Below are 24,655 nucleotides of genomic sequence, written 5' to 3'. Positions count from 1 at the left end.
CTACCATCGGCGACAGAATTCTTGCGAAATCACTTTTAGCTTAAGCCATCGATTTAACAACGCTGTTTTGGTAGGAACCGCTTCAGGTTCCGCTGGGGCCAATAGAGATGACCCGATCAAGAAATGAGCAGGCGTAAGAGCAGTCAAATCGTCAATGTTATCCGACTGCGGAGTCAGTGGCCGTGAGTTTAAACAGGCTTCTATAGTTGCTAATATTGTGGTGAACTCTTCATAAGTATGGCGTATCTGCCCGGAAATCTTCTTAAGATGTGTTTTGCAACTCTTTACACCCGCCTCCCATAATCCACCCATATGTGGCGCTGAGGCAGGTATGAAGTGCCATTCTAATTTCTGTTGGCCGAAATGTGAAATGGCCTTTTCCTTAAGGTCCAAGATAACCTTTCGGAAGTTAGCTTTGATCTCCCGAGCAGCGCCAACGAAGTTGCGACCATTGTCGGAAAATATTTTATTGGGACAGCCACGACGAGAGACAAAACGTGTTAACGCAGCCATGAAAGCCGGGGTAGAAAGATCGCTCACTGCTTCTAAGTGAATAGCTTTTGTGGCGAGACAGACAAAGAGACAAATGTAACCCTTTACAATGCGGCAACCACAACCAGAGAAAGTTTTAATCTCGAAAGGGCCTGCATAATCGACTCCCGTGTTAGCAAAGGGCCTGCTTAAAGTCGTCCTTTCCGGTGGCAACGCTGCCATCAGTTGTCCTTGCAACTTCTTACGGGACAGAACACATTTGACACAATTATTAATGTGGGCTTTGATTAAATTCTTTCCCCGGATAACCCAACATTCTAAACGAATCGTTGCCATCATTAATTGTGGTCCTCCGTGCAATGTTATTTCGTGTATAAACGATATGTAAAGTTTAGTAAACTTACTTTTCGGGGACAAAATAAATGGATGTCTTTCGTTTAAAGACAGTGACATTGTCGATCCTAGGCGTCCATTGGCTCTGATAATATTATCTTTATCGAAAGAGCGTGTGAGTGTATATAAGGGACTTTTTTTATCAATCGGTTTTCTTTGGGACAGTGCGGAGTATTCGCTCGGAAAGTAGAGCTTTTGGGACAAAATTGTTAGATATTTGCGCCCAGCAGATAGTTCCTTAGGGACAGCCTTGTACTTTCATATTTGTACGTCTTCTTCGTAGCAGGATGAGTGGCTTTCATGAACCTCTCCACATATCCAAAGACATGCACAGCTGTGACAAAGCGGTGAATATGTTGAAGGTGACTTTCTGGATCATTTTTGTCGTCTCCTTTTGGATCAGCAGATCTAGCGACATGTACTTGTGTTTTAATTTCTATGTTTACATCCGGTATATGAACATTCGAGGGCCAGTCTTGTTCGTCTTTTCGGAGCCAGTATGGACCGAACCACCACAGATCTTTCTCCTTTAACTCTAAAGGAGTCACCCCCCGGGTTGCTAGATCTGCGGGGTTATCGTGGGTAGAGACATGTTTCCAATTATCACCCACCATGTCTTGGACTTTGGCCACCCTGTTGGCGACAAAGGTTGTCCATGTATTAGATGGTTTTTTAAGCCACGCTAAAACAATTGTTGAGTCAGACCACAAATATAAAGTATGTTTCTGAATGCCTAGTTGAGGCAGAAAAGCATGAACTAAGTCAGCTAACAAAAGAGCCCCACATAGCTCCAGTCGAGGCAGAGAAACCTTCTTGATTGGTGCAACTTTGGACTTCGAGACCAGTAAATTTGAAGAGACGACATTTCCCACTTTAACTCTTGCATACAAAACGGCTGCATATGCTAATTCGGAGGAATCGCAAAATCCGTGGAATTCTAGTGAACATTCTGGCGAATATTTTACCCATCGTGGTATATTTATTTTCTCAATATCACTATAGTTCGCCAGAAAAGCTCTCCATTTCATCAGAGGCAATGGTTTTAATTGGTCATCCCACTTTATATCCTCTAACCACAGTTGTTGCATGAAAATTTTTGCTGTGATTATAACCGGTGAAACCACCCCAAAGGGTCAAACAATCGGGCAATAACAGACAAAACTTGTCTTTTGGTAAACGAAGTTTTGTTACTTATCGTTTCCGTCACGAAATAAAAGGAATCTGAGGCACCGTTCCATCTAATTCCGAGGGTTTTAGCCATACTATTGTCATCAAAGTTTAGAAATTCTTCGTTGAAAAGATGATCTCGTGGCAGGTCATCGAGTAATTCCTTGCAATTGGATGTCCATTTGCGCAAATGGAATCCCGCAGACTTTAAAATGTTAGTTAATTGCTCCTTTGCAACTTTTCCTTCTGGAATGGTATGTATGCCTACCAGGGCATCATCAACATACATGTTTTCTTTCAGAATCTTTGCCCCTATAGGGAACCTTTGTTCTTCATCTTGGGCTAGTTGTTGCAAAGTTCGTAGTGCCAAATATGGGGCACAATTGAGACCGAATGTTACTGTATTTAATTTATAATCTTTTATTTCCTCATCAGGGGAAGTACGATAAACGAATCTTTGAAAAGTGGTTTGATTCGGATTGACAAGTATTTGCCTGTACATTTTAGATATGTCTGCGTTAAAGACATATTTGTACAGACGCCAATTTAATATGAGAGAAATAATATCTTTTTGTAGCACAGGGCCCACATATAATTTGTCGTTCAGACTTTTCCCGGTTGCGGTAGCGCAAGATCCGTTAAACACTACTCTCAGTTTAGTTGTGGCACTTTCCGGCTTATATACGCCGTGGTGGGGCAAATAAAAACACTGTTCGTAGTTCGAAGTAGGTGGTTCAACTAATTCCATATGTCCCAGGGACAGATATTCCTGTATGACCTCGTCATACATCGATTTGAGTTCAGGCTTTTTAGACATTGATTGTTCATTCCTAAGAAATTGACAAAGAGCCACGTATCTATTTGAATTGAGGACCGATTTTGATGGTTCATCAATCTTAAATGGCAAATCTACCATGTACCTGCCGTCGGTGTTCCTTTTAACCGTATCGGCGTATATTTGCTCACATATTTTGTCGTCCTCAGAGACCTTAGGTTTGGTTGGGATTTCTTCGATTTCCCAGAATCGAGCCAATTGTTTGTCAATGGACACTCTCGTACAATGAGACACCCTCGTTGTTGTTCTCGGGACCCTGCTGTTCGTTGGGCCAGTAACAATCCATCCAAAGACTGTTTCCTGGGCTACCAACGATCCAAGTATCCCATGTTCCACTCCGCCGAGTAAGATCACTGGGTATAAGTTTCCTCCTATGAGGATATCAACTGGGGCACTTTTGTAGAAATCAGGATCAGCGAATTTCAATTTTGGTAATCGTTTTCTATTAAATTGATCAAAGGAATGTGTTGGAACGTTTCCTGTAACATCAGGGACAACTAAGGCATCGATATCGATTGAAAATGTGGGATCAATTAGTGAAGATATTGTGAATACCGCTACTTTATTGCATCTTGCTAGGCATTCGCCGCCAAGACCGCTAATATTGGCCGCAATCGGCATAGTGGGCAATTTCAGCAACTTCTGGATCCGCTCTGAGACAAACGAATCATCCGAGCAGGGGTCTATCAATGCTCTGACTCTATGAGACATACCATTTTTCACAATTGTCACCCAAGCGGTGGCCAACATTGTTTTACTTGCTACGGAAGTATGGTATGTTCTGATATTTTCAGATGTAGAAGGCATATCAGTGGACTGTAAACTTGTTGTTTGTGAGGACTGAGACATTTGCCTCGACTCTTTCGACTTATTATTCCCCTGCTGGGACATGTTTGGCTTGTGCAAGAGTGTATGGTGATTGGAATTGCACTTAGAACATCTATTTTTACTGGAACAATTTGCCACCATATGACCCTGAGCTAGGCAATTGAGACTGTGATTGTCTCGCTTTACAATAGACATTCTATTTGTAAAGTCCATGCTTAGGAACTTGGGACACGACCGCAAAATGTGATTGCCTTTACACAAATTGCATTTTTGACTACTAACTTTAGTGTGGTGGACTTTGTAATTCTTTGTACGTTCAAAATTGTTGAATTTTTGCTGTTGGGGCAAAGAAGATCGTGAGCTTTGGGGGCCATAAATATCGGATACACTCTCTAGTGCATGAAACCGTTCCGTTAAGAAGGTATTTAATTCTTCCCAAGAGGGCATTTCAGTCTTCTTGGCAATTGATTGCTCCCAAAGAGACAAAGTAAGTTTTGGCAATTTTAATGAACATTGGAACACAAAAATTGGATCCCACGACCCAATATCTATCTTATATAGTTTTAAAATCGAAATAGCATTATTGAAGTCCCTCTGCAGCTTCTTTAAGGCACTCGCTGATTCGTGAGCACATTGGGGCAGGTTAAAAATGGTTCGCAATTGATTATTTATGAGGATCCTCTTATTTTCATATTGATTTTTGAGGTTTTCCCATGCTATGTCAAACCCTTCATCCGTCAGTGGGATATGTTGGATGATCTGTTTCGCTTCCCCACTAATTTTTTGAAAAAGGTGGTATAATTTTTCTACAGAACTAAGCTTCTTGTTTTTAATATATATCGCCGTGAATAGATCCCTAAAACTAGGCCAGTTTAGGTAATCTCCGTGAAATACCTCTGTATCACACGGCGGGACAGAAATTAAAGAATTTATTTTTGGATTTGACTTTGAACTTTCAGTCTTCAGATTTTCTTTGGCGTCACCGATCAGGGTCAGACATTTAATATAATTTGTATGAGCTTCTGCCTTTTTATTTTTTAATGTTGCCTTATCTTTCTTCTGTAAATCAGAGGCAGATAAACAGTTCTTATACGAAGTGTTCTAATCTTCCCATAAACGTTCCACTTCTTGCTTTTCCGCCTCTAAGGACATTTCGTTGTAAACTTTGAAGTCGGCTCCTCTAAGCTGTTGTTCAAACGAAGCTATTTCCTCGCATTGGACTAAAAAGTCTTCCATTACTCCCATGACGTCAATGTCAGTTAAACAAGTAAAATATTTTTATTTAAAAAATAAATAATGCGTCGCTGATTCGACAACAAGGGACAGTTTTGAACGAATGTTGTTAAATACTTAAATTTGATATGAAAATTCAACTTTCTGCCTCAATTTATGTTTCCTTAAACTGGGAAAAGTGATTTTTCAAAATATTCGCTTTAAATCAGATACTTGTTTTAGGAAAAAATGTTTGTCCAAACTTCTTTTAGTATGCTCCAGAGACAATGTATTTATTTAATTTAACTTGTCCTCAAAGACAGAAGTAGAAATGTGATATTTAAAAGGCAAAACCAACAAAAAGCTCACAAAATTTGTTTGAGACCGAAATTTATTTAGTATCTAATCAACAATATAAAACTCAAATTTCTACGGCAAAGGTTTTTTAGTGCAGGGACAGATCAAACTATCATGCATAAGTATCACGATATAAATGTCTTTTCAAAATAGTGATATTTCCAATTAGCAATAATAAATATAAAAATATCAAAATTTCTCTAGAAACCACTGTGCCCAAAAAACAATATTCCATCAAATGCTTTAACGCAGTATGTATGTCTGTATGTATCTTCTTTAGTTAAGCCACCACAGTAGCGCGAAAGGCAAGAAACTCTTACAAAGCAGAGACGGAGAGAGCGTATGTATGTATGTGTGTAGAAATAAATTTGACAAAAAAACAGCACGCTTCCAATTAACGATGCATTGAGGCAATTTATGTAAAAAATTAAATCAGCTAGCTTTTGTGTTTTGTTGTTGTTAAGAGCAAATTATGACTGTCTCATAAACAGTGTTTTTATTCCTCAAAAGTGATGTGTGTCCGCAAAAAGGTACGACAAATATTTCCAAACAAATGTATATAGATATTGGAGAACATTAAAGTATAATAACGTTTATAAAATGTAAATGATTTAAACTCGATTTATTTTTATTGTTTCTGTTCGATGGGGCATAATAAAATATTGACGATTTTTTCTGCACTTCGTATTGACACCTCTGTTATGTGTTCTCTTTATTTAGTAAAATTTATTAAGGCTTTCTCTCCGGTGTTAAATAAATAAGGGATAGAGCGAGTTGAAATAGATCACAGCAACAACATGACAATCAAATAATCCAGTATGTGTGTATGTGCAACTACTTTTTTATATTAGACTCTGAAATCTCTCATTGGTTTTATGTGTTTGAGGTGTAGGCAAATGACGATGACCTACCTCAACAACAAAGCAAGGGATAGCGGTAAACAGTTTTTTGCTTATTTATTTTTGAGCCAAAAAAAATTAAAATTTTTTGAAATTTTGCAACACAGCACGGGATAGGTTGGGGAAAGGGTATGTTGTAGGAGGCAATGGATTTAAGGGCCAGTAATTTTCCAAATGCATCACAATATAAATAGGATTGTGTACATACCTTATCGTTTTGGTTGGTATCGGCCTGAAACTTTGCAAAAACTCGTTCTTGTAGGGATCGTCAGGACCATATGTTAGGGCCACACCACTAACCTCGGGCAGCAAAGATACCCAAACCAAAACTTACAGCAGGGGAAGACAGGAACAGCCGCGTGAATACAAGAGGTAACAACCAAAACAAATAAATCCGTTTGGCGACGCTCGTATGAGGCAGGAAATCACACACAACACTTTTCGATTTGAGACTGTTCTTAGCCCAGTTGGGGCATCAATAGAAAATAGCACAAGTTTTAATTGGAACAAAACCCGAGGGAACACAAATGTCGAGAACCACACTCTTTAATTATTTAATCGATCGCCTAAACGGGGCATGAAATAATGGAACACGATTTGATTGGTTTTATTTAATGGTTTTATTTAAGTTGTTTATTTTTCAATTCACTTTTATTTCCAGTCAACAATTGTTATTTATATTGAACGAGTCATAAAACTATATTGGAATTCAATGATTAGGTTTCTTTTTAATTAGTTAAAGAATGCACAAAACACGATTGAGGGAGAAGTCGTTCGCTCGATTGCCAAAAAAACTAATAACTATAAATTTCAACTTACGATCTAAGAAAATGAATGAGGGATCAAAACAAAACAAAAGGAAAAAAGGGAGCACTGATAATTGATGTTGACCAGTGATGACACAAACGGAGTTCACGTACGCACGGTTGGGACTCCTTATAATTAGGCCGTGCTTACATAGTTGTGATTATTAAACTTTAACTCAACAATCAAATTTAAGTAACTATAAATGAATTTAAATAGCATAACCCTACGTACGTGAACAACTCTGATTGTGGTTACTGATTATCTGATTGTTATTGTAACAGCCGAGTAGTTGTCATTATTAGTTGATCGTGATAATTAATTTTCTGCAGTTTTTATTTAGATCCTTCTTCTTCTTATTTGTGATTTCTTTTAGTTTTTCAAGTTTTTGTGTTCTAAGTGTTATTTCTGATGTTTCCTTTTTGTAAAAATAAATGAATTTAAACAACTTATTTAATAAAAAGAAAGTTCTGCTTATTTTATTGATTATATTTATTTTGTCATGTATTTTTGTTAGCCCATTCTTCTTTGGCATTTGGGCTTTAATTTCGTCCACCAGCTTCCACAATTCGATGGCAACATTCCATGGTGGTGGAGGATCTGAATTTATTCAGGCCTTAAGGTCTGCCAACTGACGACGGAGCTTCACAAGTTTACCTCCTCTTTTATGTTTCGGCTTTTACGTCCGCGGAATTCTAACCAGCTCTTCTTCTTTCCTTCTCTGCTGCCTCATAAAGTATTCCTCGATGGACAGTCGTGCTGGACCTGGCCTGCTGGGCTGGAACATCAAATAGAGGCAAAGGTATGCTTCAACTTGACCTTGAAATAAAATTTGAAAATATGCCTATGTTGCTTTTTATCACAACATCTAAATGTGACCCCATTTCTCCGCAACTTAATACACAAATTATGAAAAAAAAATATCACTCTTCATTAACATTTAAGATCTATAAATGCACACCTACATTGTAATAATTTTATTAGTCAGAGACATACTTTACTGGTTATACTGGTTTAAGTCTAATTGCCATCTTCTGATCTAAAATTTTGTCCCTGTATTTAGAGAAAATGTGGCAACACTATGCACAGTAACTTTTTCGTTGTACAGCTCGATTTTCGTTTCAACAACTTATTATTATAGCTCACCCTATCCCTAATTTGTTTCAACAGCTCTCTCTTAGGGTTCAACAGCTTCATATTATAACTCAACAGCTCCCTAATCTTATTCCACAGATACCTTTTCGATTCAACAGGTTCCTGCTCAACCCTCTTCACTTTAAATCGAACCTCTTCACACAAGGAACACATTTTGATAGTTCTCAAACATACCATTTGGTTTAAATTTATGAAAATTACAAAAATTACAAAGAGTACATATATGATATTTTCAAGAATATTTATTTCAAGCAAATAAATATTAGTGTTCCTCACTCAAATTAAAAATTCAAAGGAAAAGAAACTTAACGTCATCAAGGGGTTGACGTACCGATACCTAAATTATTACGAAGATATTACAAATGACGACTTGCTTACGTAACTGTACCTTATTACTCATTTAAAACAAAACAAAAATGAATTACAAACAATGATATTCAGAAGAAGATAGGTTGAATTTGTTACATAATCTGAATAAACACATACTTACTTACTTAGCTGGCCCATTACAGAACATTTGTTCTATAGGCCGAACTAAGAAGAGATCTCCATTCCTCTCTATTTGTTGCTTTGCTCTCTGGAATACCGCGCCTTGTCATCTCATCATCCACTTGTTTGCGCCATCTATTCCTTGGCCTGCCAATTCTGCGTGCACCGCCATGTGGCATGTATTCATACGCCTTTTTAGTGGGTTCATCATCGCTCATTCTTTTGATATGGCCTAGCCAACGCAATCGCTGCATCTCGATACGTTTAACAATATTGATGTCGTTGTATAGCAGATACAGCTCGTGGTTCATGCGATGTCGATATTCACCGTCAACGCAGATTGGTCCGTAGATCTTTCGAAGAATTTTTCTCTCAAACACACCAAGCACTGCCATGTCTGCTTGCGCAAGTACCCAGGCTTCGGAGCCATACATCAGCACGGGTAGTATCAGTGTTTTGTAGAGCGTTATTTTTGTTTGACGAGATGTGGCTTTGTTTTTAAACTGCTTACTTAATCCAAAGTAGCATCTGTTGGCCAATACAATTCTTCTTTTTATTTCACAACTGATGTCGTTTGTTGTGTTGACGGAGGTGCCGAGGTAGACGAAGTCTTTTACTACCTCAATATTATAGGAACCAACTTCCACAGTCGGTCCGAGCTCAATGGACGCATTGCGCGTCGACACCATCAACTTGGTCTTCTCACCGTTTACCGCCAGACCCACTTTAGCAGATTCTCCTTCGACTTTTATAAAGGTATCAGTTACTTCTTTTACTGATCGACCCATGATGTCTATATCATCAGCATAAGCAAGTAACATGTGACTATTGGTGTAGATTGTGCCACTTCTTTTGACGTTTGCCTCTCGTATAACCTTTTCTAGCAGGATGTTGAAGAGGTCACACGAAAGGCTGTCTCCTTGTCTGAAACCTCTTTTGGTACCAAACTCTTCGGAGAGGTTCTTTCCTATTTTAACTGAGGACCTCGTGTCAGTTAAAGTCATTTTACAAAGCCGGATGAGCTTTGCGGGAATACCAAATTCAGACATGGCTTGGAATACCTTTGAGCGCAGCGGACTGTCGAAGGCTGCTTTATAATCGACAAAAAGGTGGTAGGTGTCGATCTGCATCTCTTGGGTCTTCTCCAGGATTTGCCGCAGGGTAAATATCTGGTCAATGGTGGACTTGCCAGGTCTAAAGCCGCATTGGTATGGTCCAATAATCTCGTTGACCATTGGCTTTAGTCGTTCGCACAATATCCCTGACACGATCTTGTAGGCAATAGGGAGTAGACTTATGCCCCTCTAGTTAGAGCATACAGTCTTATCTCCCTTCTTGTGGACGGGGCACAGAATACTCAGGTTCCAATCGTCGGGTACTCGTTCTTCCTGCCAGATGGTGCTAACTAGCTGATGAATACACCTTATCAGCGTGTCGCCTCCGGTTTTGAACAGCTCGGCTGGTAAGCCATCGGCCCCTGCTGCCTTATTATTCTTCAGCCGATTTATTGCTGTCTTTACCTCATCTTGGCTGGGCGGTATACATTCAATACCATCTTCTGGGATTGGGACTGTGGTATCTTCGTCGTCTTCGCTGCTATTGGATACCAACAGATTTGAAAAATGTTCTTTCCATATCCTGAGTACACTATCTGTATCAGTTACCAAATTACCTTGCTGGTCTCTACAGGAGGATGTGCCTGTACCAAAGCCGTCAGTTTGATGCTTGACTCTTTGGTAGAATTTTCGGACTTCATTCTGGCTCCTGTACATCTCGATTTTTTCACACTCCCGCTTTTCCATCTCTCTCTTTTTCCTGCGGAAAAGACGTTTCTCCTCTCTCCTTTTCTCCCTGTATCTCTCTCGTGCGCTACGCGTTGCTACGGATTGTAAAGTAGCCTTATATGCCGCATTTTTCTCTTCGGTGGCAGCACGACACTCCTCATCATACCATGGATTCCTTGGTGGAGGTCTCTGGTATCCAAGTATGGATTTTGCGGCTGTTTGTATGGAGTGGGCAATGCTTTGCCATTGCGCTGATATGTTATCGGGATGAGGAGGGCTTTGATTAAGCAATTGGGCTAGTTGAGTGGAATATGCTGTGGCTATCTGTTGTGATTGCAGCTTACCGATGTCTAACTTTCGTGTTGTGTCTGTTCGTACTTTGTTTGCTACGTTTAAGCGGGTGCGTACCTTTGCTGCAACAAGGTAGTGGTCCGAATCAATGTTTGCGCCTCGGAACGATCGTACATCCAACACGCTCGATGAATGTCTTCCATCTATCACAACATGATCAATTTGGTTTCTTGTTTTCTGATCTGGAGACAGCCAGGTGCCCTTATGAATATCGAGATGATTAAATCTGGTACTGCTAACTACCATGTTTTTTGCAGCTGCAAAGTCTATCAGTCTCATACCATTGTCAGATGTTTCACTGTGGAGACTGAATTTCCCGACTGTTGGGCCAAAGATATTCTCCTTTCCAATTTTGGCATTAAAATCGCCTAGAATGATTTTAATGTCATGGGCAGGGCAACGGTCATATGTTTCTTCTAAGCGCTCGTAAAATATATCTTTGGTCTGTTCATCCTTTTCTTCAGTGGGAGCATGAGCGCAAATAAAGCTGATGTTGAAGAATTTAGCTTTTATTCGAATTGCAGCAAGTCTTTCATTCACTGGAGTGAAGCTGGATACAAGATGTTTTAGTCTCCGACTAACTACGAATCCACAACCAAACTCATGCTTTACGTCATGGCAGCTATAATACAGTGCGTCACCTTTAGGTGTTGTTGTGACGCCTTTCCCAATCCATCGAATTTCCTGTATGGCAGTAATATCGGTCTTGTACTTTTCGAGTACGTCTGCCAATGCGAAGACTGCACCTTCTCTATAAAGAGTGCGAACATTCCAGGTGCAGATTCGCAGATCATGGTCCTTAAAACGTTTGCGGGGTTCGTCAACTTTAGAGGGGTTTGTTTTTCTTTTCTTTCGTTTTTTCATAGTAGGCTGTTTTTTCTAGGGGAGGGTTACTAACCCGACGCCCAAACCCAAGTTTTTAACGTTCTTATGGGTGAACGCGCGGCACATGTTAGCTCACTACCTTTAACGGGTGTTAAAGGCAGTTCCCCAGGTGACACCACGGGGAGGTCAGTGTCCACTTGGGATGAAAGAGGGACCAAGATAAATCCTGGGCTTTGCCATGTTAAAACCGGTCAGGACCGTTCCTTGGTATCTTCCATCCCCTACGTCACCCAGAATAAACACATATGAATAATTAATATATAATATCTGTCTCTCGTAGTTCTTCAATTATAGAAACCATCTCATTTGTATGGTCATATTTTCCACTTTGATTTGATTCCACCAACCGCTTTAGTCGTTCAACAAGCACATTGGGATCGTTCCAATATACATATTGAGGTTTTTCGGTGCCATCGATTGTCTTCTTTATTATATTGGTGTATTTATATCCTTTGTTAGATTTTTCTCGTTCATTACGGTTGTAGTTTACTTTATGTGCATTTGAGCGTTGTTTTTCGGTTTTTGATGAAATAGGAGTTCAAATAAGCCTGGTGTGAGCACCCAATTCTACGACAATTTTTTCATTATTTATATCTCCAAATTTCCATTCCCCATCATCATCTTTATGTGCACCGTATACCGTGTCCAGGTTATTCATACTTTTCATCTGCGAAAGATTATTTTCGTAATCATAATCATCATGAACAGAATAAAAAGATTTTTACCCATCCTCATCTTTGCTTGAGTCATCTTGATTATTATCTTCTTCGTAGTCTTCATCGCTTGCATTGATTTCGTTTTTAATATCTTCTTTATGTTTTTTGAAACTGGAAGACGTTGATTTCTAATATTCATGCATGTTTTTCTTGGGAATCATGTATTTAGACGTATTTTCACTTGCTGTTTAAACTAATTTGTTTAATTCATCTGTTATAGGTTTGAAGGTATTTTCCAATTGCGTTGTTCATGCTTGTTCTCCCCTTTCAATATATCGACATTTTCTTTTGAAAACATTGTGGGATTGAACCAGTCGTTTTAACATTTCTTCTTCCATTGTTAGAATTCTACTGTTAAATGTGGAATATTGTTACCATATAAATAGTGTATCCCTTGACCTTAACCCAACCTAACCTAACTTGACTTACTTACTTACTTAGCTGGCCTTTTACTGAACATTTGTTCCATAAGCCGAACTAAGAAAAAATCTCCAATCCTCTCTGTTTGCTGCTGTATTTTCCCAATCTGGGATATGTAGCTTTGTGATATCTCGTTTCACTTGTTCGCTCCAACGAAGCCTTCCAGATCTGCGAGAACCTCCATGCGGCCCGTATTTATACGCCTTTTTAGCGGGTTCATCATCGCTCATTCTCATGATATGGCCTAGCCAACGTAATCGTTGCATCTCGATACGTTTAACTATATTCATGTCTCTGTATAGCTTATATAGCTCGTGGTTCATACGACGTCGATATTCACCGTCAACGCAAATCGGCCCGTAGATCTTTCGAAGAATTTTCCTCTCAAACACACCTAGCACTGCCTTATCTGCTTGCGCAAGTACCCATGCTTCGGAGACATACATTAGCACGGGTAGTATCAGCGTTTTGTATAGTGTTATTTTTGTTTGACGAGATGTGGCTTTGTTTTTAACTTGCTTACTTAAACCATAGTAGCATCTGTTGGCCAATACAATTCTTCTTCTTATTTCACAACTGGTGTTGTTGGTTGTGTTTATGGCAGTACCGAGGTAGACGAAGTCTTTAACTACCTCAAATTTGTAGGTACCAACTTCCACAGTTGGTCCGAGCTCTATGGACGCTTTGCGCGTCGACAACATCAATTTGGTATTTTTGCCGTTTACCGCCAGACTCACTTTCGCAGACTCTGCTTCGATGTTCCATGATGTCTATGTCATCAGCATAGGCAAGTAACATGTGGCTATTGGTGTAAATTGTGCCATTTCTTTTGACATTTGCATCTCGTATTACCTTTTCCAGCAAAATGTTGAATAGGTCACGCGAAAGGCTGTCTCCTCGTCTGAAACCTCTTTTGGTACAAAATTCTTCGGAGAGGTTCTTTCCAATTTTAATTGAGGACCTAGTATCAGTTAAAGTCATCTTACAAAGCCGGATGAGCTTTGCGGGGATACCAAATTCAGACATTGCATGGAATACTTTTGATCGGAGGGGACTGCCGAATGCTGCTTTATAATCGACAAAAAGGTGAAATGTGTCGATCTGCATCCCTTGGGTCTTCTCTAGGATATGCCGCAGAGTAAATATCTGGTCAATGGTGGACTTGCCAGGTCTAAAGCCACATTGGTATGGTCCAATTATTTCGTTGACCATTGGCTTTAGTCGTTCGCACAATATCCCTGACACTATCTTATAGGCAATAGGGAGAAGACTTATGCCCCTACAGTTGGTGCATACAGTCTTATCTCCTTTCTTGTGGACGGGACATAGGATGCTCAGGTTCCAATCGTCGGGTACGCGTTCTTCCTGCCAGATGGTGCTAACTAGCTGATAAATACTCCTTATCAGCGCGTCGCATCCGGTTTGTTTGTTTTTACCTCAGCTTGGCCATTCTATACCATCTTCTGGGATTGGATCTTTGGTATCATCGTCTTCGCTACTATTGGATACCAGCAGATTGGAGAAATGTTCCTTCCATATCCTGAGCACGCTATCTGTATCTGTTACCAGTTTACCTTGCTGATCTCTACAGGAGGATGTGCCTGTACCAAAGCCATCTGTTTGATGTTTTACTCTTTGGTAGAATTTTCGGACTTAATTCTGGCTCCTGTACATCTCGATTTTTTCACACTCCTGCTTTTCCATTTCTCTCTTTTTCTTGCGGAAAAGACGTTTCTCTTCTCTCCTTTTCTCCCGAAATCTCTCTCGTGCGCTACGCGTTGCTACTGATTGTAAAGTAGCCCTATATGCCGCATTTTTTTCTTCGGTAGCAGCACGGCACTCCTGGTCATACCACGGATTCTTTGGTGGAGGTCTCTGGTATCCAAGTACTGATTTTGCGGCTGTTTGCATGGAGTGGGGAATATTTTGCCATTGTGTTGTTATGTTATCGGAACAAGGAGTGCTCGCGTTAAGCAATTGGGCTAGTTGAGTGGAATATGCTATGGCTATCTGTTGTGTTTGCAGCCTATCGATGTCTAACTTCCGCGTTGTGTCTGTTCGTGCTTTATTTGCAACGTTTAGACGGGTACGTACCTTTGCTGCAACAAGGTAGTGGTCCGAATCAATGTTTGCGCCTCGGAACGATCGTACATCCAACACGCTGGATGAATGTCTTCCATCTATAACAACATTATCAATTTCATTACTTGTTCTTTGATCTGGAGACAGCCAGGTGCCCTTATGAATATCGAAATGATTAAATCTGGTACTGCTAACTACCATGTTTTTTGCAGCTGCAAAGTCTATCAGCCTCATACCATTGTCAAATGTTTCACTGTGGAGACTGAATTTCCCGACTGTTGGGCCAAAGATATTCTCCTTTCCAATTTTGGCATTAAAATCGCCTAGAATGATTTTAATGTCATGGGCAGGGCAACGGTCATATGTTTCTTCTATGCGCTCGTAAAATATATCTTTGGTCTGTTCGACCTTTTCTTCAGTGGGAGGATGAGCGCAAGTAAGTTGAAGAATTTAGCTTTTATTCGAATTGCAGCAAATCTTTCATTCACTGGGGTGAAGCTGGATAACAGATGTTTTAGTCTCCGACTAACTACAAATCCGCATCCAAACTCATGCTTTACGTCATGGCAGCTATAATACAGTGCGTCACCTTTAGGTGTTGTTGTGACGCCTTTCCGAATCTATCGTATTTCCTGTATGGCAGTAATATCGGCCTTGTACTTTTCAAGTACGTCTGCCAATGCGAAGACTGCGCCTTCTCTATAAAGAGTGCGAACATTCCAGGTGCAGATTCGCAGACCAAGGTCCTTAAAACGTTTGCGGGGTTTGTAAACTTTAGAGGGGTTTGTTTTTCTTTTCTTTCGTTTTTTCATAGTAGGCTGTTTTTTCTAGGGGAGGGTTACTAACCCGACGCCCAAACCCAAGTTTTTAACGTTCTTATGGGTGAACGCGCGAGTAATGATAGTATTATCATTACGAATATAGTAATTCTATTTATTCATTTTGTAATATAATTTAATAATCTATTTATTTTCTTAAAAAGATAAATAGCTAAATATCATTCCTTCTTCCCTTTATTTCCATTAATTCAATAATTATAAACAGATATAACACACATTTTATTATAAATGATTAATTTATAGATTTGTTCTCTTCATTATTATAATATTAATACTTTGTATAATTGTACTTTTCGACATATTTGAATTTACAGTTATTCATAATTTTTATTTCCTGTAAATTTCCATATTTTCATATTTTTTGAAGGAAAACAATAGCAAATAACGAATCAATCAGTTTTACATTTTTTTCCATTTTTGGAGGGAAACGAATACACATATAGAACAAATTTGTTAATTTTAAATTTTTAGAAGAGGAAAAAAATACATACATATCTCAAAACATGCAATCGTCAAGCAATATAAGCAACAACAACGTACAATTATCTCTGGTCCTTTAATTTATTGACTCAAAGATGCACAAAGAATTCATGAATTTAGAGGTGATAATTCTTACGCGCTCACCTCATTTTTAAGGGAAGTTGACACTGTTCTTGCATTGGTTGAGAGCAATGCTGAAGTAAGAGGTTACATATTCAACAGAATTATTCTGAATAAAATACAAGGGGAGGCTATCCATGTCTTAAGATCTTTGGCGCCTAATCCGGTTTGGATTGAAACCAAAAGTGCATTAACTGAAAATTTTGGAATAAGGGAATCGTATCATCAAGTTTTTCAAGAGGCATTTGGAGTTAAAAATAATGGCATAGTTAGCTATTATAATCATTTTTTAAATATTCTTTGCAAGATTAACGAAAAGTATGAATATGATTTAGAGAAGCCTGTAGAGTTTAGTCCTACAAATTCAGAAAAAATAATTTTTGGAACTTTTGTTAATAATATAGATGTAAATTTGGCTTCAGTTTTAATTAATAGAAACGTCACTAAATTAAGAGATGCTTACATCTTACTAGAGCAACAGGGCCTAATTAGGAATAGCGGTCAGAAATCATATAATAACAATACTCATAACATATAACATATTTCAGAGACATATCCCAACACACAATTCATACCACAAATTAGTAATCATAATAGTTTTTCGAATACAAATTCAGGATTTAAATACAATTATCAAAAAAGAAATATACAGGGAAACTCCCATAAATTTTCATCTAAGAACATTCCCAAAAATAGAAATCATAGCTTTAATTTTAATAACCCGTACTTAAATCAAAATAGACCAGCAAGTGTAATTTTTTCTAATAGGAATAATACAAATAACTATAATAATAATCAGCATATCAGCTCACAAAGTCATAGCTTTCAAACGAATTTTCGAAATAATTACAACAATAATCTTAGCTGTCAAAAAACAAATACAAGCAATCACAATAATTCCCATTACGATTATTATAACAGTGGCAGGTACAAAGAGTCAGTACACAATGAAATGGGTAGGGATAGTTATCAGTACCCAGAGAAAATGAATAATTATTTTAATTTTCACTTAACTGCTTCGAAAAGGCACTTCCCAAGCAGTATAAACAACGATACTGGTGGAATAAACAATATTGTAAGTAGCCCTTTATATGACAGCATTGATTTCAATACAGAAGAAAAAACGTATCAGCAGATAAATCATATGGATTATGACATAAGTTTTTTGTATAGTAATAATGATTATCCGACTGAAGGCATAGAAAAACAATTTCATGAGATTATTTCTTTATCTGAAGATAAAGAAATGGAAGTTCTTGACAATGTTTCTATATCGGAAGATAAAACTACAGAACTTCTTGATAAAGTTTCTTTATCTAAAATAAAAAAACTGAAGCTATTGATAATGTTTCTTTCTCTGAAGAAAAAGGAACTGAACTTGCGGACGATGTTGCGACTCTTAATAAAATTATTAATGTGATGTATTTCGAACAACACGATCATTTTAACAATTTTGCATTATCTGATAAAATGAAAACCGGGAATACAGGGGTATAAAAAAATATCATTCATTCCGTGTCTCAGAGCGAAGATCTTAAACCATCAAATAAGAAAGGCGGGAAAATACAAAATTCACTAAATAAATACAATGAATACATTAATTCTAATAAATGTCGATAATAAATTTCTAAATTACAGACAGAGATTTAAAAAAAATTAGAATGTTATATAAAAAAGAAAAATCATTGGAAACTAAATATAAAAAGATTAAGGCAATTGAATATTATAATAAGAATTTACACAAAGTTACTAAAGAGAAGCCTTTTACAAATGGATATAGAAAACGCAACAAAACAGATATTTATAACAAACTTCTAAAATATAAAATACATAACGTTGAGAACAAAAATTTACATAGGGAAATTTATAAAGAAAAAGGAGAAATAAAATTAATAACAAATTATAAATCAGTTAGAAAAAAGGAGGACTTAAATTCAGATATAATGATTTAAACAATGAGCACACTAAAGATATATAACGTGAAGCCAAATAAAACGATTAGTTAAAACATTTTAGTATTTTAAATAAGTATTAAGTAATATATTAAATATAATATCAATATTTATGTTATATGTATGTATTTATTTAAGAATGATAATATTATATCTTATTTCTTCCTGTTGTCATATATTTTAAAACTTTATTGTATACTGTACCACAAAACAATCTACAACATGATATTATTGTTTAATGGGGGAGAAGTAGTGATAGTATTATCATTACGAATATAATAATTCTATTTATTCATTTTATAATTTAATTTAATAATCTATTTATTTTCGTAAAAAAATAAATAGCTAAATATCATTCCTTCTTCCCCTTATTTCCATTAATTCAATAATTATAAACATATATAACACACATTTTATTATAAATGATTAATTTATAGATTTGTTCTCTTCATTATTATAATATCAATACTTTGTATAATTGTACTTATCGACATATTTGAATTTACAGTTATTCATAATTTTCATTTCCTGTAAAACATATTTTTCATATTTTCATATTTTGTCACTTTTGTATTTCCCTTCAAATAAATAAGATCTTTATTCTGAAACATATATTTTAAAAATATTAATTGCAAATAAATTATTGAAAACTATTTATGAAATCGAATTTAACCTGGATAAATAAGCGGTTTACATTACTCGCGGCACATGTTAGCTCACTACCATTAACGGGTGTTAAAGGCAGTTCCACAGGTGACACCACGGGGAGGTCAGTGTGAGATGAGATGAAAGAGGGACCAAGATAAATCCTGGGCTTTGCCATGTTAAAACCGGTCAGGACCGTTGCTTGGTATCTTCCATCACCTATATAACGAATTCAATAAAATTCAATAAAAAGCTGAAAAATGAAAAAGGTTTTAATTTGCGTACTAAATTTGGTACAGATAGATTTCTAAACTGATATTTAGTATTGGTGTTGAGATAAAGTGGTGATTTTAAAATATAGTTCTGTAAGTTTACAAATGGGGATCACTGGGTTTTAGGGTAGAGTTTTTGATAATTAGTGCTTTCGCGGTACGAATATTACTAAATGTTAATTAACATTAAAGTGCTGGTATTAACTAACAAAGAAATCATTTTTTTGCCTTCAAAAAATACAATACCATAAGATGCGAAGGGAAGGAGGGAGGGAGAGACATATTTGCTTACGATTGTAGACATTAGAAGTTTTTCTTCCGTTTCAACAGATATCGCAATTGTATAGTATTAACGTAATGTAAGCAGTAAAAACTAACCGATCCAGATTTACGAGTCTGGAGTAATTTTGTTTTCACTTAACAGATGTCGCACAACAGATTTTCTTTTTTAAACAAAAAAATTATTGCCAACAAATTTGGAACATTTTGATTTTTAATTTAAGATTAAAACAAAATTTAGTTCAATAATGTAAAGTTTTTTACTGTTTAAAATATCATTAAGGCAATAAAATCAGAAATCGGCCAGAAATAACAACAACAAAAGCTGTATGTTAAAGTGCAATAAAATTGTGAATATTCCCACGATTTGTTTGCAATTAAAAATTTTTATGGCGTTCTTGGTATAAAGAAATGTAGTGTCTATAACTTTTCGCCACTAAATAATTTAGGAAATCAATAATAGACCACAAACCAGAATCAAATTTTGGTTTTGTAATTGAAAACGATTTTGGAATATGTGCGTTACGTGAAAAAGTCTGAAAAGCATTATCACGAGGGGATAGGAAAAACCACTGCTCTCCCCGTAAAATATAGGGAAACGAATTTTCTACAGAGAAGATTTCAAGCCCTTTAAAGTACTTTGATGACGTTATATTTTCCAATGAGAAGAACATTATGTTGTATTATTACGAGGGGACCCAAAAAGTATGGCGCAACCATCTTACAACCCTGGAAAATAAAAATGTAATACATACTGAAAACTTCGGAGAACTGTAAGTTATGGTACTGGCATAGTTTAAAGACAAAACTTTCAATCGATTTTGGTCCATCATCATACCATCAATTTTATACAGAATGTCTTACATTAAGTTCATTTGCGAGAGGATTCTTAGTATCACAGAAATCATAATTTGTAATGATTAGTAGATTAATTTTTTCAAATTCACTTTCGCTTTGAATGTGCACTTTTTTACATTTCTGATTTTAAGAGTAAAATATAACTGTTTTGTAAAATATTAAGAATGATAGATTTGTGCATACCATTTGTTCCTTACAAGAATTATGAAACAAAAGAGCAACTTTTAAATGCATTTTTTAAGGCGTTGCGAGTGGTAAATTGCGTTTGGTACTTATCTAACGAATTCAATAAAATTCAATAAAAAACGGAAAAGTAAAAAAGGTTTTAATTTGCGTACAAAATTTGGTACAGATAGATTTCTAAACTGATATTTAATATTGGTGTTGAGATGAAGTGGTGATTTTAAAATATAGTTCTGTAAGTTTACAAATGGGGATCACTGGGGTTGTGTGAACAGACAGAACTAGCAGCAATCTCAATTTTTACAAACGGGTAGAGTTTTTGATAATTAGTGTTTTCGCGGTACGAATATTACTTAATGTTAATTAACATTAAAATGCTGGTATTAACTAACAAAGAAATCATTTTTTTTTTTTTTTTTTGCTTCAAAAAATACAATTCCATAAGATGCGAAGGGAAGGAGGGAGGGAGAGACATTTTTGCTTACGATTGTAGACATTAATTTTTGGAGATAAGTCGATATACGTCAAACTATATCGGCGAACGATTCGACTTATGTAGTACTTTTTTAAAACTACATACTTCATTTTTAGAAAAAGATAAATAGTAACAAAACTTAACTGTCGTAAGTAGCATAACTGGCTTTTATTTCGATAAAAAAAGTTGTAAATGGGAAATGGAGACATTATATTCTGAATTTTGGTCATTTTATTTATTATCCTGCATTATACCATGGGGATTTTCCGCTAACGAAGTAGCGAGCATATTCTATATATTTCTTCTCCTGAATCGTACTCGTCGCTGTTGGATGATGCGTTGTTATCGGGTTCTTCTTCTTTGTGGTCGTGTTCCGTGGCCACTAAGTTGGGCGTCAATGAAGCAGTTATTTGGTGTTGTGCTCCACGTTGGAGCGCCAATAAAGCAGTTCTTCATCTAAGGTTAAACCCAATGTTCATTAAAACGAAGAGTATTGCTGTTTACATGATGTTTCATTTAACTTTGTACTTTGGTTGGTATCTTCCACTTGGTTTCTCAACTAGTACTTTGTCCCAAACTTATTAAAAGCTGGTTGACTAGTTGGTTCTCAAAGTTTGATCTCAAAGTGATTTTATTCATTTTTATTCTACTAAGGTACTTGGTTTGAGAAGCGCAAAAGTCGTCTAGACTTACATAGATGTGTATTATAGTAGTAAACACAATGTTGTAATGAAATAGTATGATAATAGAAATATGTACAGTGTTGCATAGAAACCGTTAAATATGTACAAACTTACATACTAAACATTGAATTCAAATGAGAAGATAAACTAAATAAGATAATTCATAAAATATTAAAAATGGTTTGCTTCAACAGTCAAAACTGATCGTGTGTACTCCGCTTTCGAATATAGGGTTTTCGGAATATGTACAAAATATTTTCAATACACGGCCGTTAGGATACATTTTCCTACGTATTTTGTTGTAATTTGGCATTTGTTGTTCTTTGTAGATAGAAAACCTCTGTGCGAAATATTAGCAACATAGGTTAAGGTTTTGAAGTATTTTAAAGTTTAAAGACAAAAATTTCAATCGACTTTGGTCCATCATCATACCATCAATTTTATACAGAATGTCTTACATTAGTTCAGGTTGTCACTGCATTTCTATTTTTACCGTTTCATTTGCGAGAGGATTCTCAGTATCACAGAAATCATATTTTGTAATTATTAGTAGATTAATTTTTTTAATTTCTTCTGTCGCTTTAAATTTCCATATTTTTCAAATTTCTGATTTTAAGAGTAAAATATAACTGTTTTGTAAAATATTAAGAATGATAGATATGTGTCTACCGTTTGTTCCTTACAAAAATTATGAAACAAAAGTGCAACTTTAAATGCATTTTTTAAGACGTTGCGAGGGGTAAATTGCGTTGGGTACTTATCTAACGATTTCAATAAAAAACCGAAAAGTAAAAAAGTTTTTAATTTGCATACTAAATTTGGTACCTTTGGTTTTTGTGAACCGACAGATTTCTAAACTGATATTTAGTATTGGTGTTGAGATAAAGTGGTGATTTTAAAATATAGTTCTGTAAGTTAAAATGGGGATCACTGGGGTTGTGTGAACAGACAGAACTAGAAGCAAGCTCACTTTTTACAGATGGGTAGAGTTTTTGATAATTAGTGTTTTCGCTGTTAATTAAATGTTAATTAACATTAAAGTGCTGGTATTAACTAACAAAGAAATAATTTTTTTGCCTTCAAAAAATACAATACCATAAGATGCGAAGGGAAGGAGGGAGGGAGAGACATATTTGCTTATGATTGTAGACTTTAATTTTTGGAGATAAGTCGATTTACGTCAAACTATATCGCGAAAGATTCGATTTATGTAGTTATTTTTGAAAACTACATACTTGATTTTTAGAAAAAGATAAATAGTAACACTCTTGACTATCGTAAGTGGCATTACTGGCTTTTATTTTGATAAAAAGAGTTGTAAATGGGAAATGGAGACATTATATTCTGAATTTTGGTCAATTTATTTATTATCGTGCTTTATACCATGGGGATTTTCCGTTAACGAAGTAGCGGGCATATGCTAGTAAGTTATAATTACTTAAAAATATTCAAAAAAATCATTAAAAACAACCTTAAATTACAGCATTACCATCACCAAAGATTGATTTAGGTCATTCAAAATCAACTCTTGTTAGGGCCACACCACTAACCTCGGGCAGCAAAGATACCCACACCAAAATTTACAGCAGGGGAAGACAGGAACAGCCGCGTGAATACAAGAGGTAACAACCAAAACAAATAAATCCGTTTGGTGACACTCGTATGAGGCAGGAAATCACACACAACACTTTTCGATTTGAGACTGTTCTTAGCCCAGTTGGGGCATCAATAGAAAATAGCACAAGTTTTAATTGGAACAAAACCCGAGGGAACACAAATGTCGAGAACCACACTCTTTAATTATTTAATCGATCGCCCTAAACGGGGCATGAAATAATGGAACACGATTTGATTGGTTTAATTTAATGGTTTTATTTAAGTTGTTTATTTTTCAATTCACTTTTATTTCCAGTCAACAATTGTTATTTATATTGAACGAGTCATAAAACTATATTGGAATTCAATGATTACGTTTCTTTTTAATTAGTTAAAGAATGCACAAAACACGATTGAGGGAGAAGTCGTTCGCTCGATTGCCAAAAAACTAATAACTATAAATTTCAACTTACGATCTAAGAAAATGAATGAGGGATCAAAACAAAACAAAAGGAAAAAAAGGGAGCACTGATAATTGATGTTGACCAGTGATGACACAAACGGAGTTCACGTACGCAGGGTTGGGACTCTTTATAATTAGGCCGTGCTTACATAGTTGTGATTATTAAACTTTAACTCAACAATCAAATTTAAGTAACTATAAATGAATTTAAATAGCATAACCCTACGTACGTGAACATACCGCCTCCCTTGGACGGTCAGTTCCAAAATAACAAACTTCAAGTACAATTCAATTCAGCCCACCTGGGGCAAGTAAATTAATATACATATGTTAATGATAAGTATTTATGATAAAATATTAAATGAATTCATTAACTACAAGCCCACCTGGGGCAAATTTAGCATGAAAATAAACAAAATCCTGCAGGGACAATTTAAACGAAAAATTTATATACACATATAAATAACTTCTTCATTGTCGTTCTTCATGAGCCAGATGACCTCTGCACGGTTTCCCTCCAGATCAAATTCGATTCGACCAAAAAAGGTGTAGCCGAAGATACTATTCTGCATATAGGGCAGACCCTTTTCTTCCCGGGGCAGCCCCAAATAAATCGATTTCGACACATCCCGGCCTAAAACCACCACACAGTCATGTTATATGTAAAAGGAAGGATCTGCTAAATCTTCCAAGTCATACCTCTTTAGAACCTTCTCGGGGAGCCCACGGCCCCTAGGAGTCTGTTCTGGCGGTGCACCGGCTTTGATGTTTAGCTTCACGGTTAGCGTTCGAACTTCGCTGTGGCGGTCTGTAAGCTGCACCTCCACCAGACCTTCGTCTTCCTCGATATCGAATGGAACATAAAGGCTACTCTTATAGAAAGTGCTTTCCGTGGCGTTAGGGTCCAAAAGAATCCGCACAACTCGTTTCTTCTCATCCAT

At 36.5% G+C, this 24,655-nt stretch overlaps 1 protein-coding gene across 1 annotated transcript; it reads right to left on the bottom strand.

Annotated features, from left to right (window-relative positions):
- LOC141400539 (uncharacterized) lies at positions 1-24,655 on the bottom strand. Its single transcript, XM_073979746.1, has 3 exons — positions 24,442-24,655; positions 2,149-4,332; positions 1-557 (listed from the first exon to the last, which is right to left on the bottom strand). Exons 1-3 carry the CDS (start codon positions 24,653-24,655, stop codon positions 1-3), a joined length of 2,955 nt encoding a protein of 984 aa, XP_073835847.1.

The sequence above is a fragment of the Musca autumnalis genome, unplaced genomic scaffold (assembly GCF_047663935.1).
Source record: "Musca autumnalis isolate F117 unplaced genomic scaffold, ASM4766393v1 scaffold_363, whole genome shotgun sequence".
Taxonomy (NCBI): Eukaryota; Metazoa; Arthropoda; class Insecta; order Diptera; family Muscidae; genus Musca; species Musca autumnalis.
This window is presented reverse-complemented; position numbering and strand designations above follow the sequence as displayed.